Source organism: Phocoena phocoena, chromosome 2 (genome assembly GCF_963924675.1).
Source record: "Phocoena phocoena chromosome 2, mPhoPho1.1, whole genome shotgun sequence".
NCBI lineage: Eukaryota > Metazoa > Chordata > Mammalia > Artiodactyla > Phocoenidae > Phocoena > Phocoena phocoena.
The window spans coordinates 107691380-107716636 of NC_089220.1; the positions used below are offsets into that span (position 1 = coordinate 107691380).

Below are 25257 nucleotides of genomic sequence, written 5' to 3' on the forward strand. Positions count from 1 at the left end.
CTGGGTCTCTTTGGGTTTATCTTTTTTGGGAGCCTCTGTGCTTCCTGTACCTGGATATCTGTTTCCTTCTTTAGGTTTGGGAAGTTTCCAGCCTTAATTTCTTCAAATGCATTTTTTTTTTTTTTTTTTTTTTTTTTTGGCGGTACGCGGGCCTCTCGCTGTTGTGGCCTTTCCCGCTGCGGAGCACAGGCTCCAGATGCGCAGGCTCAGAGGCCATGGCTCACGGGCCCAGCCGATCCGCGGCATGTGGGATCTTCCCGGACCGGGGCACGAACCCGTGTCCCCTGCATCGGCAGGCGGACTCTCAACCACTGCGCCACCAGGGAAGCCCTCTTCAAATGCATTTTTGATCCCCTTCTCTCTCTCTTCTCCTTCTGGAACCCCTATTATGTGTAGGTTGGCATGTTTTATATAAGTCTTGTATGTCACTTTCATTTTTTTTTTTTCATTTGTCTTTCTGTCTGCTCTTCTGATTGGGTGATTTCCATTATTCTGTCTTCCAAATCACTTATTCATTCTCCTGTGTCATTAGTTGACTTGATTGCTTCAACATTGGTTTTCATATCGGCAATTGAATTGTCTGTTTTTTTAAATTTTATTTATTTATTTTTTGGCTGTGTTGGGTCTTCATTGCTGCATGCGGGCTTTCTCTAGTTGTGGTGAGAAGGGGCTACTCTTCTTTGCAGTGCACAGGCTCCTCATTGCAGTGGCTTCTCTTGTTGCGGAGTATGGGCTCTAGGTGCGTGGGCTTCGGTAATTGTGGCATGCGGGCTCTAGAGCGTAGGCTCAGTAGTTGTGGTGCACAGACTTAGTTGCTCTGTGGCATGTGGGATCTTCCCGGGCCAGGGCTTGAACCTGTGTCCCCTGCATTGGCAGGTGGATTCTTAACCACTGCACCACCAAGGAAGTCCCTGAATTGTCTGTTTTTGATTGGTTCATCTTTGTAGCTTCTAGTTCCTTGTTACAGTGATCTGTGTTTCTAATGATAATCTTTCTTAATTCAGTTAGCATTTTTATTACCTTCTTGAACTCAGTGTCTAGTAGACTGGTGAGCTCTGTTTCATTATTCTTTCAGAGGATATCTCTTGCTCTTTTAATTGGGAGTAATTCCTCTGCCTTTTCATTTGACTTAACGTTTAGGAGAAACAGTTATCTACTGTGGTCTTGAAGAGGCATTTTTTTGTGGGAGTGTCCATGTGTAGACCGTGTGTGTCCAGTGTTTTTGGTGCGAGGGCTGGTTCGGTATGGATGACAGCCACATCTTCCCTCAGGAAGTGCTGGCCATTATCCCCTTGATAGGGGTGTGTGGTTGGTGTTGGAGTATCTAAAGCCTGTGCAGGGTGTGAGGCAGGACTTCCCCTCTGCTCCACAGCTGTCACAGCTCTGTCAGGGGTGGGGTCTGCTCCTCAGTTGTTGAAGTAGAAGCCCTGAGGGTTGGGTTCAGTCAGGCTCTGTTGCCTTTGGGCACGTGCCCTGCTGCAAATGAGGTAGTTGCTGGAGCAAGTGAGGCCCACGCAGTCACAGGGGACCTATGTGCTACCTGTGTATGCATCCACAGTTCTGCTCAGAAGCAGCCCAAAGTCGTGTCCCTTTCTCAGTTGTGTTTGTATCAGATCTACTGCAAGGCTATGCTGTGGAGCAGGCTGAGGCTGGGGGTTGTGATGTGTGGCTGCAGGAATTGAGGTGGCTGCACTGACCCCCAGAGATCTGGGCTGCCTCTGTGGCAGATTTCTCTCAGGACATGTCTGCCAGATCCAGCACTAAGCTGTGGTGCAGAGTGGGCAGAGCTGAGGTGTTGACCCCTTTGGATTGGGAAGTGTGGTGAGGTGGCAGCAGCCAGTGCAAGGCTCTCTCTGCCCTGATTGTTAGTGAGCCAGCATGAGCATACTCCTTGTGAGTGGAGTCTGGGCTTCTCCAGCCCTTCTGTCTATCCCAGTGGATTTCCCAGCAGGCAAGTGGGCTTGTGTCCTCCATGCAAGACCCCCAGGACTGGGATACCCAGATTGTGGCTCAACTTGCTTGCTCTCCAGGGCGAGGGTCCCAATCCAATGGCTTTTTTACCTGTCTTACCCAGTTACATGGAAACCTTTCTCGCAGGTTTGGTTATATAGGTGTTCTTCTGCCAGTTTCCAGTTGGTTTTCCACAAGAATTTTTCCACATGTAGATGTATTTTTGATGTGTTTATGGGGGGGAGGTGAGCTCTATGTCCTCCTACTCTGCCATCTTGATCCTCCTCTCTGTCTCTGAGGAGGGAGGTGGAGGGACTGACAGCACAGAGCTGAGGTAACTTTTTTTAGTTGAAGTACTGTTGATGTACAATATTATATAACTTTTAGGTGTACATATAATGATTCACAATTTTTTTTTCTGTGGTACGCAGGCCTCTCACTGTTGTGGCCTCTTCCATTGCAGAGCACAGGCTCCAGACGTGCAGGCTCAGCGGCCATGGCTCACGGGCCCAGCCGCTCCACGGCATGTGGGATTTTCCCGGACCGGGGCACGAACCTGTGTCCCCTGCATCGGCAGGCAGACTCTCAACCACTGTGCCACCAGGGAAGCCCAAAGATTCACAATTTTTAAAACATATACTCCATTTATACTTATTATAACATATTGGCTATATTGCCTGTGCTGTACAGTATATTCTTTTATTTTTTAACATCTTTATTGGGGTATAATTGCTTTACAATGGTGTGTTAGTTTTTGCTTTATAACAAAGTGAATCAGTTATACACATACATATGTTACCATATCTCTTCCCTCTTGTGTCTCCCTCCCTTCCACCCTCCCTATCCCACCCCTCCAGGCGGTCACAAAGCACCAAGCCGATATCCCTGTGCTATGCGGCTGCTTCACACTAGCTATCTACCTTACGTTTGTTAGTGTGTATATGTCCATGCCTCTCTCGTGCTTTGTCACAGCTCACCCTTCCCCCTCCCCATATCCTCATGTCCGTTCTCCAGTAGGTCCGTTTCTTTATTCCTGTCTTACGCCTAGGCTCTTCATGACATTTTCCCCCTTAAATTCCATATATATGTGTTAGCATACGGTATTTGTCTTTCGCTTTCTGACTTACTTCACTTTGTATGACAGACTCTAGGTCTATCCACCTCATTATAAATAGCTCAATTTCGTTTCTTTTTATGGCTGAGTAATATTCCATTGTCTATATGTGCCACATCTTCTTTATCCATTCATCTGATGATGGGCACTTAGGTTGTTTCCATCTCCGGGCTATTGTAAATACAGCTGCAATGAACATTTTGGTACATGACTCTTTTTGAATTACGGTTTTCTCAGGGTATATGCCCAGTAGTGGGCTTTCTGGGTCATATGCTAGTTCTATTTTTAGTTTTTTAAGGAACCTCCATACTGTTCTCCATAGTGGCTGAACCAATTCACATTCCCACCAGCAGTGCCAGAGTGTTCCCTTTTCTCCACACCCTCTCCAGCATTTATTGTTTCTAGATTTTTTGATGATGGCCATTCTGACTGGTGTGAGATGATATCTCATTGTAGTTTTGATTTGCATTTCTCTAATGATTAATGATGTTGAGCATTCTTTCATGTGTTAGTTGGGAGTCTGTATATCTTCTTTGGAGAAATATCTATTTAGGTCTTCTGCCCATTGTTGGATTGGGTTGTTTGTTTCTTTGTTATTGAGCTGCATGAGCTGCTTGTAAATTTTGGAAATTAATCCTTTGTCAGTTGCTTAATTTGCAAATATTTTCTCCCATTCTGAGGGTTGTCTTTTGGTCTTGTTTATGGTTTCCTTTGCTGTGCAAAAGCTTTGAAGTTTCATTAGGTCCCATTTGTTTATTTTTGTTTTTATTTCCATTTCTCTAGGAGGTGGGTCAAAAAGGATCTTGCTGTGATTTATGTCATAGAGTGTTCTGCCTATGTTTTCCTCTAAGAGTTTGATAGTTTCTGGCCTTACGTTTAGGTCTTTAATCCATTTTGAGCTTATTTTTGTGTATGGTGTTAGGGAGTGATCTAATCTCATACTTTTACATGTACCTGTCCAGTTTTCCCAGCACCACTTATTGAAGAGGCTGTCCTTTCTCCACTGTACATTCCTGCCACCTTTATCAAAGATAAAGTGTCCATATGTGCGTGGGTTTATCTCTGGGCTTTCTATCCTGTTCCATTGATCTATCTTTCTGTTTTTGTGCCAGTACCATGCTGTCTTGATTACTGTAGCTTTGTAGTATAGTCTGAAGTCAGGGAGCCTGATTCCTCCAGCTCCGTTTTTCGTTCTCAAGATTGCTTTGGCTATTCGGGGTGTTTTGTGTTTCCATACAAATTGTGAAATTTTTTGTTCTAGTTCTGTGAAAAATGCCAGTGGTAGTTTGATAGGGATTGCATTGAATCTATAGATTGCTTTGGGTAGTAGAGTCATTTTCACAATGTTGATTCTTCCAATCCAAGAACATGGTATATCTCTCCATCTCTTTGTATCATCTTTAATTTCTTCCATCAGTGTCTTATAATTTTCTGCATACAGGTCTTTTGTCTCCTTAGGTAGGTTTATTCCTAGATATTTTATTCTTTTTGTTGCAGTGGTAAATGGGAGTGTTTTCTTGATTTCACTTTCAGATTTTTCATCATTAGTGTATAGGAATGCCAGAGATTTCTGTGCATTAATTTTGTATCCTGCTACTTTACCAAATTCATTGATCAGCTCTAGTAGTTTTCTGGTAGCATCTTTAGGATTCTCTACGTATAGTATCATGTCATCTTTAAACAGTGACAGCTTTACTTCTTTTCCGATTTGCATTCCTTTTATTTCCTTTTCTTCTCTGATTGCTGTGGCTAAAACTTCCAAAACTATGTGGAATAAGAGTGGTGAGAGTGGGCAACCTTGTCTTTTTCCTGATCTTAGTGGAAATGCTTTCAGTTTTTCACCATTGAGGATGATATTGGCTGTGTGTTTGTCATATATGGCCTTTATTATGTTGAGGAAAGGTCCCTCTATGCCTACTTTCTGCAGGGTTTTTATCATAAATGGGTGTTGAATTTTGTCAAAAGCTTTCTCTGCATCTATTGAGATGATCATATGGTTTTTCTCCTTCAGTTTGTTAATATGGTTTATCACATTGATTGATTTGCATATATTGAAGAATCCTTGCATTCGTGGAATAAACCCCACTTGATCATGGTGTATGATCCTTTTAATGTGCTGTTGGATTCTGTTTGCTAGTATTTTGTTGAGGATTTTTGCATCTATGTTCATCAGTGATATTGGCCTGTAGTTTTCTTTCTTTGTGACATCTTTGTCTGGTTTTGGTATCAACGTGATGGTGGCCTCGTAGAATGAATTTGGGAATGGTCCTCCCTCTGCTATATTTTGGAAGAGTTTGAGAAGGATAGGTGTAAGCTCTTCTCTAAATGTTTGATAGAATTCGCCTGTGAAGCCATCTGGTCCTGGGCTTTTGTTTGTTGGAAGATTTTTAATCACAGTTTCAATTTCAGTGCTTGTGATTGGTCTGTTCATATTTTCTATTTCTTCCTGATCAGTCTTGGCAGGTTGTGCATTTCTCATAATTTGTCCATTTCTTCCAGGTTGTCCATTCTATTGGCATAGAGTTGCTTGTAGTAATCTCTCATGATCTTTTGTATTTCTGCAGTGTCAGTTGTTAGTTCTCATTTTTCATTTCTAATTCTATTGCAGTATATTCCTATAACTTATTTATTTTTGTATATTGTAGTTTGTACCTGTTAGTCCCCTACCCCTATCTTGCCCCTTCCCCTTCCCACTGGTAACCACTAGTTTGTTCTCTATACCTGTGAGTCTCTTTCTTTTATGTTATATTTAGTAGGTGGTTTTATTTTTTAGATTCCACATGTAAGTGATATCATACAGTATTTTTCTTTCTTTGACTCATTTCATTAAGCATAATACCCTGCAAGTCCATCCATGTTGCTGCAAATGGCAAAATTCATTCTTTTTTTCACGGCTGAGTGGTGTTCCATTGTGTGTATATTTTCTTTATCCAATTTTCTGTTGATGGACATTTAGGTTGCTTCCATACCTTAGCAATTGTAAATAATGCTGCTATGAACATGGTGTGTGTATCTTTTCGAATTAATGTTTTTGTGTTTTCAGGTAGATACCCAGTAGTGAAATTGCTGGATCATATGGTAGTTCTATTTTTAGTTTTTTGAGAAACTTCAGTGTTGTTTCCTACAGTGGCTGCACCAATTTACATTCCCACCAACAGTGTATTAGGGTTCCCTTTTCTCCACTTCCTCACCAACATTTGTTATTTGTGTTCTTTTTGATGATAGCCATTCTAACAGGAGTGAAGTGTGATACATCATTGTGGTTTTGATTTGCATTTCTCTGATAATTAATGATCTTGAGCATCTTTTCCTGTGTCTGTTGGCCATCTGCATGTCTTCTTTGGAAAAATGGCTATTCAGGTCTTCTGCCCATTTTTCAATCTGGTTGTTTGTTTTTTGATGTTGGGCTGTCTGAGCTGTATAAATATTTTGGATATTAAGCCCTTCTCAGTTGCATGGTTTGCAAATATTTTGTCCCATTAAGTAGGCTGTCTTTTTATTTTGTCAATGGTTTCCTTTGCTGTGCAAACGCTTTTAAGTTTATTTAAGTCCCATTTGTTTGTTTTTTCTTTTTTATTGGCAACTAATCAAGATTTTTTTTGTGTGTGTGTGTGTGGTACGCAGGCCTCTTACTGTTGTGGCCTCTCCCATTGCAGAGCACAGGCTCCGGACGTGCAAGCTCAGCAGCCATGGCTCACGGGCCTAGCTGCTCTGCGGCATGTGGGATCCTCCCGGACCGGGGCACGAACCTGTGTCCCCTGCATCGGCAGGCAGACTCTCAACCACTGTGCCACCAGGGAAGCCCTGTTTTTCCTTTTTTTCCCTTTGCCGTAGGGGACAGATCCAAAAAAATATTGCTACAGTTTATGTCAAAGAGTGTTCTGCCTATGTTTTCTTCTAGGAGTTTTATAGCCTCCTGCCTTACATTTAGGTCTTTAATCCATTTTGAGTGTATTTTTGTATATGGTGTTAGACAATGTTCTAATTTCATTCTTTTACATGAAGCTGCCTGGTTTTCCCAGGACCATTTATTTTTATTTTTTCACTTTGTCCTGTTCTTTTTTTTTTCTTTTGAATTTTATTTTTTTATACAGCAGGTTCTTATTAGTTATCTATTTTATACATATTAGGGTATATATGTCAATCCCCATCTCCCAATGCATCCCATCACCCCCCAGCTTTACCCCCTTGGTGTCCATATGTTTGTTCTCTACATCTGTGTCTATTTCTGCCTTGCAAACCGGTTCATCTGTACCATTTTTCTAAATTCCACATATATGCATTAATATACGATAGTTGTTTTTCTCTTTCTGTCTTACTTCATTCTGTATAACAATCTCTAGCTCTATCCACGTCTCTACAAATGACCCAATTTCGTTCCTTTTCATGGCTGAGTAATATTCCATTGTATATATGTACCACATGTTTTTATCTATTTGTCTGTCGATGGGCATTTAGGTTGCTTCCATAACCTGGCTATTGTACATAGTGCTGGAATGAACACTGGGGTGCATATGTCTTTTTGAATTATGGTTTTCTCTGGGTATATGCCCAGTAGTGGGATTGCTGGGTCATATGGTAATTCTATTTTTAGTTTTTTAAGGAACCTCCATACTGTTCTCCATAGTGGCTGTATCAATTTACATTCCCACCAACAGTGCAAGAGGGTTCCCTTTTCTCCATACCCACCCCCAGCATTTGTTGTTTGTAGATTTTCTTTTTTTTTTAATGATGGCTAGCACTTTTTAACAATCAAGTATTTTTTAACTAAAAGAAAAAGAGAGAGACCACTCTGGCTGTTTTGTAGGAAATAGACTTGCAGGCGGGACTGGAATAGAATCAGAGAGACCAGTTAGGAGGCTACTGGAGTATTTCAGGCAGAGAAGATGGTGGTTTGGATGGTGACAGCAAGAAGAATTGGTCTGAGTCTGGCTATAATTTGAAGGTTCTTGCTGCTGATTGTATGTGGAGTATGAAAAAGAGAGAAATCAAGGATTGCTCCAGAATATATCGCCTGCTCAATGGAAAGGGTAGAGGGACCTCTAGAGGCAAATGTAGAGTTTAGTTTGGGGCATGTTTGAGACACCTTTTAGACACCCAACTGGAGCCGTCAAGTTGGCATTGAGTCGTCAGCATATGGATGCACTTTGAAGTCATGAAGTTGAATGTGTTCACCAAGAGAGTGATGAGTCGAGATAGAGAAGAACTTTCTGGACTGAATGTTGAGGCAGCCCTAACTCTTGGAGGTCAGGGACATGAGGAGGAACCAGAAGGAAATTCTGTACAAACTAGAAGCCCCTGGAAACCTTGGAAATCAGCAAAGAGTATCTTAGCACTTGCTGCTTAAAGGGTGGTCCTTGGGGCAGCTGTATCAGCATCACCTGGAAACTTGTTAGAAATACAGATCCCTGGGCTCCACTGCAGAGCTGTTGCGTCAGAATCTTTGGAGATGGCATCCAGCAGTCTGTTTTAGCAATCTCTTGTGGTGATTTTTAAAGACTCTAAAGTTTGCAAAGTGCAGTCCTGGAGGATCGTGAAGAGTTGAGTTTGAAAGGCATTATTGTGGAGCACTTGTTACAGATCTGGCCTCTGCTTTCCTTTGCCCTTTATCCTCCATATAGGAGGTCAGCAGGTGACCCAGTCTTCCACACTTGCTTCAGAGAGAGCGATCCTAGTGCAGGGCAGGGCACACATGGTGTGAGACAGGTGCCTGGCAGAGCAGGCTGTGCAAAGATCCAGGACAGGTGGTTAGAGGAAAGGTGGACACCTGAGCTCCTGAAGTGCCACAGTCCAGGGAGCATCTTAGAGTGGACATCCCAAGCAGGTGTATCTGTTTGTCTGAATTTGCCCTGGGGCTTGGATCTAAGGGAAAAACAAGTAAGGGAAGGCAGAAGCCTCCTGGTCAGTGTCTTTGCATTACCTACTCACTAGCTCCAGGCTGATTTTGAGAGTTCTGTTCGCCTGTGTACATCACAGACTGCTGATGGGGATTTGCTAAGTGCATCCGAGGGGCCATAGCTGTCTAAGATAGTGAAGATAAATAAAGGAAGAAGACTGGGGTCTCTCAGTGATTTAGAGATGTTAACAAGGCAGGCTGTGTGAAAGGTGCTAAGCCAGCATTTTAAACAGAGTGTGGCTGGGGCCCAGAGTGGTTCATCCGATCTGGTGCTGGCAGGAGAAGGCTTCGTTAGAAAAGGAGTTCTTGAACTCGAGTCCATGGTGTAATGCAGTAGGTCCATGAACTTGAGTGGGAAAAAAATGTATACTGGTCAAACTGAAAATTAGCATTTCCTTCTATTATGAATGTAGGCAGCAAACCATAATAGTATTAGCAGAACCTGTGACTCTGTTATCCATGTAAATCATACATATTCTTTTTTTAATTACTAATTTATTTTTGGCTGCGTTGGGTCTTTGTTGCTGCACGTGGGCTTTCTCTAGTTGTAGCGAGTGTGGGCTGCTCTTCGTTGTGGCGCACAGGCTTCTCATTGCGATGGCTTCTCTTGTTGCAGAGCACGGGCTCTAGGCATGAGGGCTTCAGTAGTTGTGGCACATGGGCTCCGTAGTTGTGACTCACGGACTTTAGAGCACAGGCTTAGTTGTGGCGCATGGGCTTAGTTGCTCCGCAGTGTCGTTTGTAGATTTTCTGATGATGCCCATTCTGACTGGTGTGAGGTGATACCTCATTGTAGTTTTGATTTGCATTTCTCTAATAATTAGTGATGTTGAGCAGCTTTTCATGTACCTCTTGGCCATCTGTATGTCTTCTTTGGAGAAATGTCTATTTAGGTCTTCTGCCCATTTTTTGATTGGGTTGTTTATTTTTTAAAATATTGAGCTGCATGAGCTATTTATATATTTTGGAGATTAACCCTTTGTCCGTTGATTTGTTTGCAAATATTTTCTCCCATTCTGAGGGTTGTCTTTTCATCTTGTTTATAGTTTCCCTTGCTGTGTAAAAGCTTTTAAGTTTCATTAGGCCCCATTTGTTCCAGGACCATTTATTGAAGAGACTTTTTTTCCATTGTATATTCTCATCTCCTTTTGCATAGATTAATTGACCATAGGTGTGTTGGTTTATTTCTGGGCTTTCTGTTCTGTTCCATTGATCTATGTGTCTGTTTTTATGCCAGTACCTTATTGTTCTTATTACTGTATCTTTGTAGTATAGTTTGAAGCCACGGAGCGTGATTCCTCCAGCTCTGTTCTTTCTCAAGATTGTTTTGGCTTTTTGTGGTCTTTTGTGTTTCCATACAAATTTTAAAAGTGTTTGTTTTAGTTCTGTGAAAACTGTCCTTGGTATTTTGATGGGGTTTGCATTGAATTTGTAGATCACCTGGGTAGTATGGTCATTTTAGCAATATTAATTCTTCCAATCCATGAATGTGGTCTATCTTTCCATCTGTCTGTGTCATCTTCAACTTCTTTCATCAGCGTTAGTTTTCTGAGTACAGGTCTTTTACCTCCTTAGGTAGGTTTATTCCTATTTTACTCTTTTTGATGTGACAGTAAATGGATTGTTTCCTTAATTTCTCTTTCTAATAGTTCATTCTTAGTGTTTAGAAATGCAACAGATTTCTGTATATTAATTTTGTACCCTGCAACTTTAGTGAATTAATTGATGAGCCCTGTTAGTTTTCTGGTGGTGTCTTTAGGATTTTCTATGTATAGAATCATGTTTTATCCAAAAATGACAGTTTTACTTCTTCCTTTTCAATTTGGATTGCTTTTCTTTTCTTGTCTGATTGTTGTGGCTAGGACTTCCAATACCATGTTGAATAAAAGTGGCAAGAGTGGGCATGCTTGTCTTGTTCCTGATCTTAGAGGAAATGCTTTCAGCTTCTTACTGTTGAGCATGATGTTAGTAGTGGGCTTGTCATATATGGTCTTTATTATGTTGAGTTATGTTTCCCTCTATGCCCACTTTCTGGAGAGTTTTTTTTATCATAAATGGTATTGAGGGGTTTTTTTGGTTTGTTTTTGCGGTATGCGGGCCTCTCACTGCTGTGGCCTCTCCCATTGCAGAGCACAGGCTCCGGACGCACAGGCTCAGCGGCCATGGTTCACGGGCCCAGCCGCTCCACGGCATGTGGGATCCTCCCTGACCAGGGCACGAACCCACGTCCCCCTGCATCAGCAGGCGGACTCTCAACCACTGCGCCACCAGGGAAGCCCGGATATTGAGTTTTTATCAAAAGCTTTTTCTGAATCTATTGAGATGATCATATGGTTTTTATTCTTCAGTTTGTTAAATGTGGTGTATCACATTGATTGTGAATATTGAAAAATTTTTGCATCCCTGGGATAAATCCCACTTGATTATATTATATGATTATTTTAATGTATCATTGGATTTGGTTTGCTAATATTTTGTTGAGGGTTTTTGCATTTATATTCATCAGTGATATTGGCCTGCGATTTTCTTTTTTTGTGGTACCTTTGTCTGGTTTTGGTATCCGGGTGATGCTGGCCTCATAGAATGAGTTTGGGAGTATTCCTTCCTCTGCAGTTTTTTGGAATAGTTTCAGAAGGATAGGTGTTAACTCTTGTAGAAATGTTTGGTAGAATTCTCCTGGGAAGCGACATGGTCCTGGAATTTTTGGTGTTGTTGGGAGTTTTTAAAGTTTCTGATTCAGTTTCATTATGGGTAATTGATCTGTTCATAATTTCTATTTATTCCTGGTTCAGTCTTGGGAAGTTGTATATTTCTAGGAATTTGTCCATTTCTTCTAGGTTGTTCATTTTATTAGCATATACTTGTTTGTAGTAGTCTCTTATGATCCTTTGTATTTCTGTGGTGTTGGCTGTAACTTCTCCTTTTTCATTTCTGATATTATTGATTTGGGCCCTCCCTCTTTTTTCTTGATGAGTCTGGCTAAAGGTTTATCAATTTTATCCTTTCGAAGAACTAGCTCTTAGTTTCATTGATTTTTTAAAAATCTTGATTTCATTTATTTCTGCTCTGATTTACAATTTCTTTCCTTCTACTGACTTGGGGTTTTGTTTGTTGTTCTTTTTCTAGTTCCTTTATGCGTAAGGTCAGGTTGTTTGAGATTTTTCTTGTTTCCTGAGGTAAGCTTGTATTGCTATAAACTTCCCTCTTAGAACTGCTTTTGCTGCATCCCATATATTTCTGGATCATTGTGTTTCATTTTCACTTGTCTCTATGTATTTTTTATTTCCTCTTTGATTTATTCAGTGCTTGTTTAGTAGCATATTGTTTAGCCTCCACCTGTTTGGTTTTTGCAGGTTTTTTTCCTTGTAGTTGATTTCTAGTTTCATAGCATTGTGGTTGGAAAAGATGCTTGATATGATTTCAATTTTCCTAAATTTACCAAGGATTCTTTTCTGGCCTAGCATGTGATCTATCCTGGAGAATGTTCCATGAGCTCTTGAATGTGTATTCTGCTGCTTTTTATGGGATGTTCTATATGTATCTATTAAGTTCATTAGGTCTAATGTGTCATTTAAGGCCAGTGTTTCCTTATTGATTCTCTGGATGTTCTGTCCATTGATGTAAGTGTGGTAAGGTCCCCTATTGTTACTATCAATTTCTGCCTTTATGTCCATTAATATTTGCTTTATGTATTTAAGTGCTCCTATGTTGGGTGCATATATATTTACAATTGGTATATCTTTTTCTTGGATTGATCCCTTGTTCATTATGTAATGTCCTCCTCTATCTCTTGTAACAGTCTTTATTTTAAAGTCTATTTTTTCTGAAATGACTATTGCCACGTTGGTTTTCTTTTGATTTCCATTTGCATGGAATGGAAATTTTTTCATCCCCTTACTTTCAGTTTGTGTGTGTCTCTACATCTCAAGTGAGTCTCTTGTAGCCAGCATATATGTGGGTCTTGTTTTTTTATTCATTCAGCTACTCTGTCTTTTGATTGGAGCATTTAGTCCATTTACATTTAAAGTAATTACGGATATGTATGTTCTTATTGCCATTTTGTTAATTGCTTTGGGTTTTTTTTTTTTTTTGTGGTACACGGGCCTCTCACTGTTGTGGCCTCTGCTGTTGCGGAGCACAGGCTCCGGACGCGCAGGCTCAGCGGCCATGGCTCACGGGCCCAGCCGCTCTGCAGCATGTGGGATCTTCCCGGACCGGGGCACGAACCCGTGTCCTCTGCATCCGCAGGCGGTCTCTCAACCACTGCGCCACGAGGGAAGCCCTTGGGTTATTTTTATAGGTCTTTTTTGTTCCTTTCTTCTTTTGTTCTCTTGTGATTTGATGACTATCTTTAGTGTTATGTTTGGATTCCTTTTTCTTTTAGAGTGTGTGTGTCTATTACAGATCTTGTGTATGATTACCATGAGGTTTTTTTTCTTAAATATTTATTTATTTTGGCTGCGCCACGTCTTAGTTGCGGCATGTGGGATGTTCATTGCAGCATGCATGTGGGATCTAATTCCCTGACCAGGGATTGAACCTGGGCTCCCTGCATTGGGAGCATGGAGTCTTAGCCACTGGACCACCAGGGAGGTCCCCCATGAGGTTTTTATATATCAATTGATATATATATGTGATTGTTTTAAGTTGCAGATCTCTTAATTTCCAATGCCTTTTAACAACCCTGCATTTGTACTCTCCTCCCCTCATGTTTACTGTTTTTGATATTATGTTTTACATCTAATTGTTTTGTGTATCTCTTTACTGCTTACTGTGGATGTAGATTTTACTACTTTTGTGTTTTAACCTTCCTACTAGCTTTGTGTGTGTGTGATTTCCTGCCTTTACTGTTTGCCTTTACCAATGAGATTTTTCCTTTCATGATTTTCGGGTTTCCTGTTATGGCCTTTTCTTTTTTTGCTTAGAGAAGTTCCTTTAACATTTCTTGTTTGGTGGTGCTGAACTTTTTTTGCTTTTGCTTGTCTGTAAGGCTTTTGATCTCGCCATCAAATCTGAATGAGAGCCTTGCTGGGTATTCTTGGTTGTTGTAGGTTTTTCCCTTTCATCAGTTTAAGTATATTGTGCCATTCCCTACTGGCCTACAGAGTTTCTGCTGAAAAGTCAGCTGATAGGTTTATGGGACTTTATTTGTATTTCATTTGTTGTTTTTCCCTTGCTGCTTTTAATATTCTCTCCATCTCTAATTTCTGTCATTTTGATTACAACGTGTCTTGGTGTGTTTCTCTTTGGGTTAATCCTGTGGAGACTCTGTACTTCCTGGATTGGATGTTTGTTTCCTGTCCCATTTTAGGCCAGTTTTCAGCTATTATGTCTTCAAGTTTGTTCTCGGCTCCCTTTTCTCTGTTTCCTCCTTCTTGGACCTCTATATTAGTGCACTTGATGTTGTCCCAGAGTTCTGATAAATTGTCCTCATTTCTTTTTTTTTATTTTTTCTGTTCAGCTTCAGTGATTTCCACTTCTCCATCTTCCAGCTCGCTGATCCATTCTTCTGTCCCATTTAGTCTACTGTTGGTTTCTTCTAGTATATTTTTCATTTCAGTTAGTGTATTCTTCATCTCTGTTTGGTTCTTTACATTTTCCAACTCTTTGTTTAAAACTTCCAACTTCTCTCACTGTTTATCCACTCTTCTCCCATGTTCTTTGATCATTTTTATGATCACTACCCTGAACTCTTTCTTGAGTAGACTGCATATCTCCACTTTGCTTAGTTTTTCTTCTGGGGTTTTATTTTATTCCTTTGTTTGGAAAATAATCCTCTGTTGCCTCACTTTGCCGAGTTTTTTTTTTTTTTTTGAATGTATCTGGCAGATTGGTTACATTTCCCCACCCTGGAGAAGCAGCCTTCTGTAGGAGATGTCCTATGCATCCCAGCAACGCATCCCCCTCTTGTTACCCAAGCTGTATGTCCTCTAGGGGTTCACCCTATGAGGGGTGCATGGGTCCCTCTGTTGTGGCAGGCTGTGTGGGTAGTTTGGTAGGCTTGATTGGCCCCAGGTTCAGTTGATTGCCAGGCCTTGCCTTGTGTGGGGGGTGCTAACCTCTGGTTGGTGGGACCAGGTCACATGGTGGCTGACTGTGGAACCTAGGAGGCCCGGGACTAGTGCTAGGCACTGGTGGGCAGAGTCAAGGTCCAGGAGACTCTGGGGCTGTTGCCCACCCACTGGTGGGGGAACCCAGGTCCTGGGGCTAGTGCCAGCCTACTGGTAGGCAGAGCTAGACCCTGGAATCTAGTCCCAGTGACCCGGGGTCCCTGAGCTGGTGTTAGGTCGCTGGTGGGTGAGGCCCATTCCTGACATGGTTGAGTGCAGAGTCCAGCGCATCCTGAAGTTTGTGATGGCCTGCTAGTGGGTGGGGCCAGGCCCAGCTGGTCCTAGTGCAGGATCTGGCCTGCTGGTGGAGTGTCCGGGTCCATCGGCTGTAGAGCTGTGGTTTTCTTGCTGTTGGTGTCTGCTCCCTGGTGGGTGAGACTGGTCTGGAGGCTAGAGCAGACTCCTTGGAATGTGGGACTGTGGCCCAGGCACTGGTGCCTGCCCATGAGTGGGTGGAGCTGGGCCCTATGGTGGGCAAGGCCATGTCCAGAGGTGGCTGGGGGCTCAGGGGGTCTCAAGGCAGCCTATCTGATGGTGGGTGGAGCTGTGTCCCCACCCAGTTAGTTGCTTGCCCTATGGTATCCCAGCAGTGGTGCCTATAGGCTGTTGGGCCAGGGCCAGGCTGGGTGCTGGGGCTAATAAGCCGGAGGGAGGATTCCACAATGACTTGCCAGCACCAGTGTCCACATGGTAGAATGAGCTCCCAAGAATGGCTGCTGCCAGTGACTATATCCCTAGGGTGAGCTGCAGTTGCCTCCTGCTTCTCCAGGAGATTATCTAAGAGCACCAGGCTCCTATATAATCACTGCTCCTGCCCTGGGTCCTGGAGCATGTGAGATTTTCTGTGAGCCCTTTGAGAGTGAAGTCTCTGTTTCCACCAGCCCTCTGGTACTCCTGAAAATAAGCCCCTCTTGCCCTTTAAAGCCAAATGCTCTGGGTGCTCATCTTGCTAGTGCAGGACCCTTGGGCTGGGGAGCCTGACTTGGGGCTTGGAACCCTCTTTTGGGAGAACCTCTGCAATTGCAATTCTCCCGTATGTCAGTCCCCCACCTGGGGATATGGGACTTGGCTGTATTGTGACTCCACCCCTCCTGCCCATCTTGTTGTGGTTCCTTCTTTATATTATCTTTAGTTGTAGAAGACCTTTTTGGTAGGTTCTGGTCTTTCCAAAGTGTCAACTTTGGAAGCTGATTAGAACAAGTCAACTGTAAAAAGACATTTATGAGATAATCACAAATAAGAACACTGACTGGATGTTAGTATGAAGGAATTGTTGGTGAATTTTTTAGTGTGATAATGGCATTATTTTATCTCTTGAAGGTACATACAGAAATGTACAGATGAAGTAAGGTACCAGAAATTGCCTTAAAATCATTCATTCATAGGAGTATGTGTGGAAAAAGTGAGGCTTGGATAAGAGATGATACAACACAGTCCATGAGTTGATAATTTTTGAAACTGGGTAATGTGGATGTAGTTCATTATACTATTTTCTGTACTTTATGTGTGTTTAAAATCTTCCACTGAGGGGGAAAAAAAAGCAGGTATTAAAAGTACCTTGCACATAGCAGCAGCTCAATAAAGGATTGTTTCTGTAATCTAACAATGAGCAAACTGCACTTTAGAGAGCTTAAGTAACTTAACCCAAAGAAAGACACACAGGCTTGGCAAACATCAGTCTGATTCTCAGAGAGTCCTATGTGTAGGTAGCCCAGTTGGCAGCTGTGATAATCACAAAAGCCACTCACTCAAATTGAATTTTTATTCCAAAGACTGTAATGGGTATAAAGACAACAGCCCAAACTGAAAACAATCTGCTTAACTGGAAATTAGAAGTAGTTCATTTGCAGGAGAGCAAACAGTGGGTGACAGCCTTGGCACTCTGATAAGTTATAACCAAGAAAGCATAAAAATAACCAATGTCCTTCTGATACACAATGTGGATGTGCAGCATTTACAGCAAATAACAGGAAGAAAGGAAAGGAAAAAAATCCACAGAATCCCCAAATTCAGAAATTAACTTTCACTTAACAACACAGTGGTGAAGACTTTTGGTAGCAAAATTTTCACAATTCTTAAAATGGGAATCTTCAAAAGTACTTCGTTAAGTTCAAAAGCTAAAAAAACTGAAGAGGGAATAGTTACACTGGCTTAGAAGAGCTGCCGCCTGTCACGAAGATGACAATCAGTCCTAGTTCCAAACACAGTGATAACCGGTGAACCTGACGAACCGAAGAGAGAGGCCGACTGGTGGGCACTGATGTCACTGTACGGACACACTGGATCGCTCATCACTAAGAGCCAACTCTAACAGCTACTGCTCCTCCTGACTGATGCCAAGGTTGCCTTTCTGCACCTCGAGCTCCTCAGCAGTGACCATCGATGGGTCAATGGCCGCATATTTGGTTCCGTGGAATTGCAGCAAATGTATCTGCAGAAATGCAGAATAATTATTTTAAACATCACTGTTGTGCATTAATGGTTTCTAGTTCTAAAATTACAGAGTGCTGGGGGAATGGGCAAGATAAGGTCAGGGGGTTAAAAGGTACAAAACTACCATGTATAAAATAAGCTACAAGAATATATTGTACAGCAGGGAATATAGCCAATATTTTATAGTAACTTTAAATGTAGTATATTCTATAAAATTGTTGAATCACTATATAGAACACCTGAAACTAATATTATAAATCAACTATACCTCAATAAAAATATATACACTAAAACATTAGAGTAATACATACTAATTAGAAAAATTAGAAAACAGAAAAGTCAAAAAAATTTTAAAAACCACAATTTGGGGACTTCCCTGGCAGTGCAGTGGTTGAGAATCCGCCTGCCAATGTAGGGGACATGGGTTCAAGCCCTGGTCTGAGAAGATCCCACATGCTGTGGAGCAACTAAGCCCGTGCGCCACAACTGCTGTGCCTGTGCTCTAGAGCCCGCAAGCTACAACTACTGAGCCTGTGCGCCACAGATACTGAAGCCTGCATGCCTAGAGCCTGTGCTCTGCAACAAGAGAAGCCACCACAATGAGAAGCCCGCACACTACGATGAAGAGTAGCCCCTGCTTGCTGCAATCAGAGAAAGCCCGCGTGCAGCAACGAAGACTCAATGCAGGCAAAAAACAAAAAAACACAAAAACAAACCAAAACCACAATTTGGGATCTTTGTTCCTCACTTAATATGTAACCAGTCTTTCCAGGTAACTACAAATTGTTGTTAACACCTTAAATTGCCACACGCTGCTTCACCAGTCGGTGTTTACCCTTCCCCTCTGCTGCTACGAATCAGGTCCTTCCCATCTTCTGCTGTTCTAGCACTGTAATGACTATCTCTGGGAATCAAGTTTTTTTGTATTTATGATCCTCTCCTCAGGATCTGTTGCCACATGTGGACAACAGGATCAAAGAACGTGACTGGTTTTTTAAGGCTGTTGATACTACTTGCCAAATTGCAAAGCAACCATTTCTCACCACTATTCTAATATCCATTTAGGCAGGTATTAGAAGAAGTAGTGTTTGTTTGTGTGCGTGTGTTTTAATGCATTAAAATTAGACCAAGAAGTCACTTCGTGGGATTCAGATTGACTCCATTTAAGTCTGGTGTCCTGCTCTGGCTGAATTCATTGCGTCCAGGAGCCAAGGTCCCATTGTACCAAACGGCTGCTTCAGTGTGTGAGTTCAGGCCTGTGGTTCTTAGAAAAGGGATAGTGGGCATAGAGTCCCTCAGGTGGCTCTAATATGCTTGAATTCTCCTGTAAGTTACTAATGTGGACCGATTTATCAAGTCAATGCTTCATTCCTACAGAGAATTCTGTAGTTCTCTTACTCGACGACCAGAAAATAAATAAAACTTTATGTTTCAAACCAGATTCCATGTTCAAAGTGCTCTGGGATCCAACCTAGGACCTACCTGTACATAGAGATTCACCTCTGCACTTCTGCACAGGTAAGGGAAATTGCCTCCTGTTTTCAGGTGAGCCCTCCGGGCATTAGGATACAGCTTGTACATTTCTTCTTTAGCTTCAGTTGAAAGTGCACTCTGGTCAAACACCTTTAACAGAACATGAGGCCCAAACTGTTATTTCAGTGTGTTCTTTGCATGTTCAGCAAAGGACTGCCCCCCCGCCCAAACCTTACGCTAACCCCTACCCTCATCCTAACCCGTACATTAACACTAACCTGTACCCTAACCCTAACCCGTTGTCATACCCTAACCTGTACCCAAAACCGTACCCATACCCTAACACTAACCCTTACCCTAACCTTACCCTAACCCTAACCTGTACACTAACACTAACCCATACCCTAACCCTAACCCGTTGTCGTACCCTTACCTGTACCCTAAACCATACCCATTCCCTAACCCTAACCTTATCCTAACCTGTACCCTAATCCTAACGCATACACGAACACTAACCTGTACCCTAACGTGTACCCTAATCCATTGTCATACCCTAACCTGTACCGTAAACCCTACCCATTCCCTAACACTTACCCTAACCCATACACTAATACTAATCCGTACACTAACCCGTACCCTAACACGTACCCTAACCCTAAGCCGTTGTCATACCCTAACCTGTACCCTAAACCCTACCCATTCCCTAACCCGTACCCTAATACTAACCCATACACTAACACTAACCCGTACCCTAAAACATACCCTAACTCTAAACTGTTGTCATACCCTAAACTGTACCCTAAACAGTACCCACTCCCTAACCCTTACCCTAACCGTACCCTAATCCTAACCCGTACACTAACCGGTACCCTAATACGTATCCTAAACCTAACCCGTGGTCGGACCCTAACCTGTACCCTAAACCGTACCCGTTCCCTAACACTAACCTAAACTTAACCCGTACCCTAATCCTAACCTGTACACTAATACTAACCCATACTCTAACCCGTTGTCATACCCTGATCTGTACCTTAACCGCACCCATTCACCAAACCTAACCCTAACCCTTACCCTAACCCTTACCGTTATCTGTACCTTAATCCTAACCCGTACAGCAACACTAACCCATACCCTAACATGTACCCGATCCCTAACTCATTGTCATACCCTAACCCTTACCCTAACCCGTACCCTAATCCTAACCCATACACTAACAGTAACCCGTACCATATCACGTATCCTAATCCTAACCTGTTGTCATACACTAACTGGTATCCTAGACTGTACCCATACCCTAACTATAACCCTAACCCTTACCCTAAACGTACCCTAATCCTAACCCGTACACTAACACTAACCTGTACCCTGACACATGCCCTAATCCGTTGTTGTACTTTAAACTGTGATCTAAACCGTACACGTTCCCTAACCCTTACACTAACCCGTGCCCTAATCTTAACCCATACGCTAACACTAACTCATACCCTAACATGTACCCTAATCCATACCCGTTCCTTAACACTAAACCTAACCATGACCCTAACCCTAAGCCTTACCCTAACTCTTATCCTAACGTATACCCTAATCCTAAGCCATACACTAACACTAACCCATACATTAACACATACCCTAACCCGCTGTCGTACCCTAACCTGTACCCTAAACCATACCCGTTCGCTAACCCTAAACCTAACCCTTACCATAACCCTTACCCTAACACGTACCTTAATCCTAATCTGTACACTAACACGTACCCTAACCCGTTATCGCACGCTAACCTGTACCCTAAACCTAACCCTTACCCTAACCCATACACTAACCCATACCCTAACCCATCGTCATGCCCTATCCTGTACCCTAAACCGTACCCATTCCCTAACCCTTACCCTTGACCTTACTGTTAACCACACCAATATCCTAACCCGTACACAAACACTAACCCATACCCTATCTCTATCCCATTCTCATAGCCTAACTGGTACCCTAAACCGTACCCGTTCCCTAATGCTAACTCTAAACCTTACCCTAACCCATACCCTAGTCCTAACCAATATACTAATACTAACCCATACCCTAACACATACTGTAAACCAAATCCCTTGTTGTACCCTAAACTGTACACTAAACTGCATCTGTTCCCTAATCCTAACTATAACCCTAAACCTTACGCCAAACCGTACCCTCATCCTAACCCGTACCCTAACCCGAACCCTAAGCTTAACCTGTTGTCGTACCCTAACCTGTACCCGTTCCCTAACCCTAACACGTACCCTAAGCCTAACCCGTTGTCATAACCTAACTTGTACCCTAAACCGTACCCGTACCCTAACCCTTACACTAACCCGTACCCTAAAACGTATATGTTCCCTAACCCTAACACTTACCCTAACCTGTACCATAATCCTAACCCGTACACTAACACTAGCCCGTAACTTAACACGTACCCTAACTCTAACCCGTTTTTGTACCCTAACTGGTAACCTAAACCTTACCTGTTCCCTAACCTTAACCTTAACCCTAAGCCGGACCCTGATCCTAACCTGTACACTAACCCATACCCTAAACTTAACCTGTTGTTGTACACTAACCTGTACCCTAAACTATACCCATTCTCTAACCCTAACCCTTACTTTGTTACTTGTACCCTGAATCTAACCCGTACATTAACACTAACCCGTACCTAAAACGTACCCTAACCTGTTGTCGTACCCTAACCTGTACGCTAATCCATACCCGTTCCCTAACACTAACCCAAACCCAGACCCTAACCCTAACGCTAAACCTTACCCTAACATATACTCTAACCTGTACACTAACAGTAACCCATATCCTAACACATACCCTAACCCTAATCTGTTGTCATACCCTATCCTGTACCCTAACCCCTACCCGTTCCCTAACCCTTACCCTTAACCTTACCATTAACCATACCGATATCCTAACCCGTACACTAACCCCTACCCTAAACTGTACCCGTTCCCTAACCTGTACCCTAAACCGTACCCTAATCCATACACTAATCCTAACCTGTACACCAAAATTAACCTGTACCCTAACACGTACCCTAACCTGTACCCTAAACCATACCATTCCCTAGCCCTAACCCTAAACCTCTTACCCTAACTTGTACGCTAATCCTAACCGGTACACCAACACTAACATGTACCCTAGCACATACCTTAAACTTAACCCGTTGTCGTATCCTAACCTGTACCCTAAACCGTACCTGTTCCATAACCATAATCCTAACCCTCATCCTTCCCGTAACCCTTATCGTAACACGTACCCTAATCCTAACCCATACACTAACACTAACCGGTACCCTAACACATACCCTAAGCCTAACCCGTTGTCATACCCTAACCTGTACCCTAAACCATACCCGTTCTCTAACACTAACCCTAATGCTAACCTTTACCCTAACTCGTATCCTAATTGTAACTAGTACACTAACACTAACCCATACCGTAACACATACCCTAACCCTAAACTGTTATGGTACACTAACCTGTACCTTAAACCATACCCGTTCCCTAACAGTAACCGTAATCCTGACCCTTACCTTAATCGTAACACTTACCCTAACCCTTGCCCTAACCCGTAACCTAAAACGCAACGCAACCCTAACCCACTGTCGTACCCTAAACTGTACCCTACACCATACCCATTCCCTAAGCCTAATCCTAACTCTAACCCTTACCCTAACCTGTAACATAAACCTAACCTGTACACTAACTCGTACCCTAACATGGGACCTAATTCTAAACAGCTGTCGTAACCTAACCTGTACCCTAAACTGTACCCGTTCTGTAACCCTAACCATAACCCTTACCACAACCTGTACCCTAATACTAATTTTAACACTAACATGTACCCTAACAGTACCCTAAACCTAACACGTTGTCGTACCCTAACCTGTACCCTAAACCAAGCCTGATCCCTAAATCTAACCGTTACTCTAATCCGTAACCTAATACCTGTACACTAACAGTAACCCGTACCCTAACACATACCCTAACCCTAAGCTGTTGTACACTAACCTGTACCTAAACCTCACCCATTCCCTAACCCTTACTCTAACCCGTAACCTAATACTAACCTGTGCACTAACACTAACCCGTACCCTAATACGTACCCTAACACTAACCCGTACCTTACCCGAACCATACCCTAATCCTAACCCATACACTAACACTAATCTGTACCCTAACAAGTACCCTAAGCCTAACCCGTTCTCTTACCCTAACCCGTACCTAAACTGTACCCGATCCCTAACCCTTACCCATGCACTAATCCTAATCTGTACACCAAAGCTAACCCGTACCCTAACACATACCCTAACCCACGTCCTACACTAACCTGTATCCTAAACTCTACCCATTCCCTAATCCTAACCTGTACACTAACACTAACCCATACCCTAAACCATACCTGTATCCTAACCCTATCCTAACCCTAACCTGTTGTCATACCCTAACCTGTACCCTAAACGATACTCATTCCCTAACTCTAACCCTTACCCTAACTTGTATCCTAGTCGTAACCAGTACACTAACACTAACCCATACCCTAACCCTAAACCGTCGTACCCTAATCTGTACCTTAAACCGTACCCATTCCCTAACCGTAACCCTAACTCTAACCCTTACCTTAACCCTAACCCGTACCCTAATACTAACCCACACACTAACACCCGTAGCCTAAAACGTACCCTAATCCTAACCCATTGTCATACCCTAAACTGTACCCTACACCATACCCGTTCCCTAACCCTAATTCTAACCCTTACCCTAACATGTAACATAATCCTAACCCATACACTAACATGTATCCTAACCCGTTCTTTACCCTAATCCTAAACTGTACACTAACACCGTACCCTAACTCATACCCTAATCTGTTTTCGTACCCTAAACTGTACTTATTCCCTAATCTTATACCTAACCCTAACCCTAAACCGTAAACTAAAACTAACCCATACCCTAACATGTACCCTAACCCTAAACCGTTGTTGTACCCTAACCTGTATCCTAAACCATACCCATTTCCTAACCCTTACCTTATCTGTACTCTAATCCTAACCCATACAATAACACTAATCCATACCCTAAGCCTACCCCGTTGTACATAACCTGTAGCCTAAACCGTACCCGTTCCCTAACCCTAACGCTAACCCTTACCCTAACCCGTACCCTAATCCTAACGCATATGCTAATACAAACCCTTACCCAACACGTACCGTAACCAAAACCCATTGTACCCCAAACCTTATGCTAACCCGTATCCTCATCCTAACCTGTACACTAACACTAACGAATACCCTGACTTGCACCCTAACCTAACCCGTACCCTAATCCTAATCCATACACTAATAACCTGTACCCTAAAACGTACCATAACCCTAACCCGTTCTCACACACTAACCTGTACCCTAAACCGCACCCGTTCCCTAACCCTAATCCGTATCCTAATCAAACACTAACCTGTACCCTAACCCTAATCCGTTGTCATAGCCTAACTTGTACTTTAAACCACACTCGTTCCCTAACACTAACCCTATTCCTAATCCTTACTCTAACCCTTACCCTAATCCGCATCCTAATCTGTACACTAACACTAACCCGTAACTTAACACATACCCTAACTCTAACCCGTTTTCGTACCCTAACCAGTACCCTAAACCTTACCGGTTCCCTAACCTTAACCCTAACCCTTACCCTAATGCTTATCCTAATCCTAACCCGTACACTAACACGTACCCTAACCCGTTGTTGTACCCTAACCTGTACTATAAACCGTACCAGTTCTCTAACTCTAAACCTAACCAAAACCCTTACCCGAACCGTACCCTAATCCTAACCCATACACTATACTAATTGGTACCCATAACATACTCTAAGCCTAACCTGTTGTCATACCCTAACTTGTACCCTAAACCCTATCCTTTCCCTAATCCTAACGCTAACCCTTAACCTAACCCTTACCAGAAGCCTTACCCTAACCTGTACCCTAATCCTAACCCGTACGCTAACCCTAACCCGTACCTTAACACTAACTCGTACCCTAACGTTTTCTCTAAACTGTACTTGTTCCCTAAGCTGTACCCTAATCCTAACCCATATGCTAACACTAACCCATTCCCTAACATGTACCGTAATACTAACCCGTTGTTGTACCTTAACCTGTACTCTAAACAGTACCTGTTCCCTAACCCTAACCCTAGCCTTATCCTAAACCTTACCCCAAACCGTACCTTAATACTAATCCATATACTAACACGT

At 42.6% G+C, this 25257-nt stretch overlaps 1 protein-coding gene across 2 annotated transcripts in view; it reads right to left on the reverse strand.

The window, feature by feature from the left end:
• Positions 1–16820: 16820 nt before the first annotated feature.
• The window catches only part of SPG21 (SPG21 abhydrolase domain containing, maspardin), a 62419-nt gene continuing 53982 nt past the window's right edge, over positions 16821–25257 (reverse strand). The window contains exons 8-9 of one of the 2 annotated variants that reach the window (XM_065871314.1): positions 18986–19126; positions 16821–17501 (exon numbers count right to left, since the gene is read on the reverse strand). In XM_065871314.1, coding sequence (XP_065727386.1) covers positions 17385–17501; positions 18986–19126 — 258 coding nt within the window. In that variant the 3' untranslated portion in view covers positions 16821–17384. The remainder of the gene's footprint in view (positions 17502–18985; positions 19127–25257) is intronic. The other variant, XM_065871316.1, reaches the window with a different exon arrangement.